Source organism: Cebus imitator, unplaced genomic scaffold, assembly GCF_001604975.1.
Source record: "Cebus imitator isolate Cc_AM_T3 unplaced genomic scaffold, Cebus_imitator-1.0 Scaffold32, whole genome shotgun sequence".
NCBI classification, from domain to species: Eukaryota; Metazoa; Chordata; class Mammalia; order Primates; family Cebidae; genus Cebus; species Cebus imitator.
The window spans coordinates 10,213,355-10,215,789 of NW_016107347.1; the positions used below are offsets into that span (position 1 = coordinate 10,213,355).

Sequence of the window (2,435 nt, forward strand, 5' to 3'; positions counted from 1 at the left end):
ATATCACAGGAGCTCAGAAAAGCGTAATAAAGCCATAAGTGATTTGATAATCCTATTATTGGTCAGTCACAGTGGTTCACACCTGTAATCCCAGCACTCTGGGAAGCCAAGGCAGGTGGATCACCTGAGGTCAGAAGTTTGAGACCAGCCTGGCCAACACAGTGAAACTCCATCTCCACTAAAAATATAAAAACTAGCTGGGTGTGGTGGCACATGCCTGGAGTCCCAGCTACTTGGGAGGCTGAGGCAGGCAGATCACTTGAACCCAGAAGATACACCACTGCACTCTATCCTGGTGACAGAGTGACATTGTGTCTAAAAAAAGAAAAAAGAAAGAAAAAAAATCCTATTATCTACAAAAGCCATTTCCAAATACCCCAAAATAGAAATTGTCTTCTATTAGTATAAGTTGTATCTAAAATCTATGTAGTTAACAGAACATACATTAAAAGGAGAAATACCAGTTAAATAGTCCCTTTCGGTTTACAGTAACATCTTAACAACTTCTTACTTGAGCTGCTGCTTCCTCATAACCAGTGGTGCCATTGATCTGTCCAGCAAAGAAGAGCCGTTGAACTAAATGAGTTTCCAGAGAAGGAGTGATCTGACGGGGATCTAAGTAATCATACTGAACACCATAGCCTGACCAAAGAGTAAAGGCATTAAATAAGTAAACACAGAGTTGGGTTTGCTCAAGGTAGAGAAGCAAACATTACCCTTAAATGCCCTTTAAAAACAGAGTATTTAAAATGTACAGGTGTTGGGCTTCATCTTCTGAGACTGTAAGCAACAATGACTAGCTAAGGCCTCCTTACTGACCATTAAAACAATGCTGAGTTTACACTGAAGGGTAGCTGTGATCCTCTTTACCTGGCTGAATCACTTTAGCTTTCTCCAAGCCTCTGATGCATGTGATCATTTTCTCTTGTAACTCAGCTGGTAGTGTCATAGATAACCCCTGTGGGTAGATAAGGTCAGAATCCATTCCTTCAGGTTCCAACCAAACCTGATGTTGACGGTTTGGAAAACGTAAAACTTTTGACTCAATGGAGGGACAGTATCTAGAATAGAACATTGAAACAAATTTGAAATGAATAAAAGAGGATTGACATCATTCCTTAAAGTAGTTGAGCACTGATATTTTGTCCTTACCGGGGTCCTCTTATTGTTTCCTTAACATGACTATTAAGGTGAAGGTTCTTAAGGACAATCTCATCCACTCTAGGGTTGGTATGAGTCAAGTAACATGGCAGCTGATCTTCTGGCTAAAAAACAGTAAATAGATACAATACTGATTTGCTTCTGTACTAGTTTCTTTCTAATCCATATAAATTCCACATGATATATACTTACTTCAACAGACAATAAACTTGTGCATAATGCCTAGTGTTACTTATGAAGTATTCTTGCCAAAAATAAACATCTCAAAAGATGAAGTTAAATTTAAGCAAACCTCTAAATCTAACCAGTTGTTTTATTTATTTATTTATTTATTATTTATTTTTGAGACAGAGTCTCGCTCTGTTGCCCAGGCTGGAGTGCAGTAGCACAATCTCAGCTCACTGCAACCTCCCCATTCCAGGTTCAAGCAATTCTCCTGTCTCAGCTTCCCAAGTAACTGGGAATATAGCAGCTTGCCACCACGCCTGGCTAATTTTTGTGTTTTTAATAGAGGTGGGGTTTCACCATATTGGCCAGGCTGGTCTTCAGATCCTGATCTCAAGCGATCCACCTGCCTTAGCCTCCCAAAGTGCTGGGATTACAGGTGTGAGTCACTGCACCCGGCCTCTTTTTAGCATTTAAAAATTTTTTTGACTCATGCCTGTAATACTAGCACTTTGGGAGGCCGAGGCAGGTAGATTACCTGAGGTCAACAGTTTGAGACTATCCTGACCAACATCGTGAAACCCCATCTCTACTAAAAATACAAAAACATATTAGCAGGGCGTGGCAGTGGGCACCTATAATCCCAGCTACTCAGGAGGCTGAGGCAGGAGAATTGCTTGAACATAGGAGGCAGAGGTTGCAGTGAGCCAAGATCGCGCCATTGCACTACAGCTGGGCAACTAGAGCTAATTTCCATCTCAAAAAAAAAAAAAAAAAAAAAAGCTTAATTTGATTGGGTGTGGAGGCTCATGCCTGTAATCCCAGCACTTTGAGAGGCTGAGATGGGTAATGGCTTGAACCCAGGAGTTTGAGACCAGCCTGTGCAATATGGTGAGACCCTGTCTCTATTAAAAATAATAGTGAATACATTTTAAAAAATAAAAGCTTAATTTACAAAATATATAAAGTTATAAAAGTAATGAAATTTACTATTTGCCAGGTGCGGTTGTTCACACCTGTAATGCTAGCACTTTGGGAGGCTGAGGCAGGTAGATCACCTGAGATCAGGAGTTTGAGACTAGCCTGGCCATCATGGCGAAACCCTTTCT

At 40.6% G+C, this 2,435-nt stretch overlaps 1 protein-coding gene across 1 annotated transcript in view; it reads right to left on the reverse strand.

Moving 5' to 3' along the window:
* Positions 1–2,435, reverse strand: part of MTO1 (mitochondrial tRNA translation optimization 1) — a 37,368-nt gene that overhangs the window by 18,383 nt on the left and 16,550 nt on the right. Inside the window, exons 5-7 of the mRNA XM_017524344.2 lie at positions 1,153–1,265; positions 871–1,061; positions 512–642 (exon numbers count right to left, since the gene is read on the reverse strand). Of these exons, the coding sequence (XP_017379833.1) occupies positions 512–642; positions 871–1,061; positions 1,153–1,265 (435 nt within the window). The remainder of the gene's footprint in view (positions 1–511; positions 643–870; positions 1,062–1,152; positions 1,266–2,435) is intronic.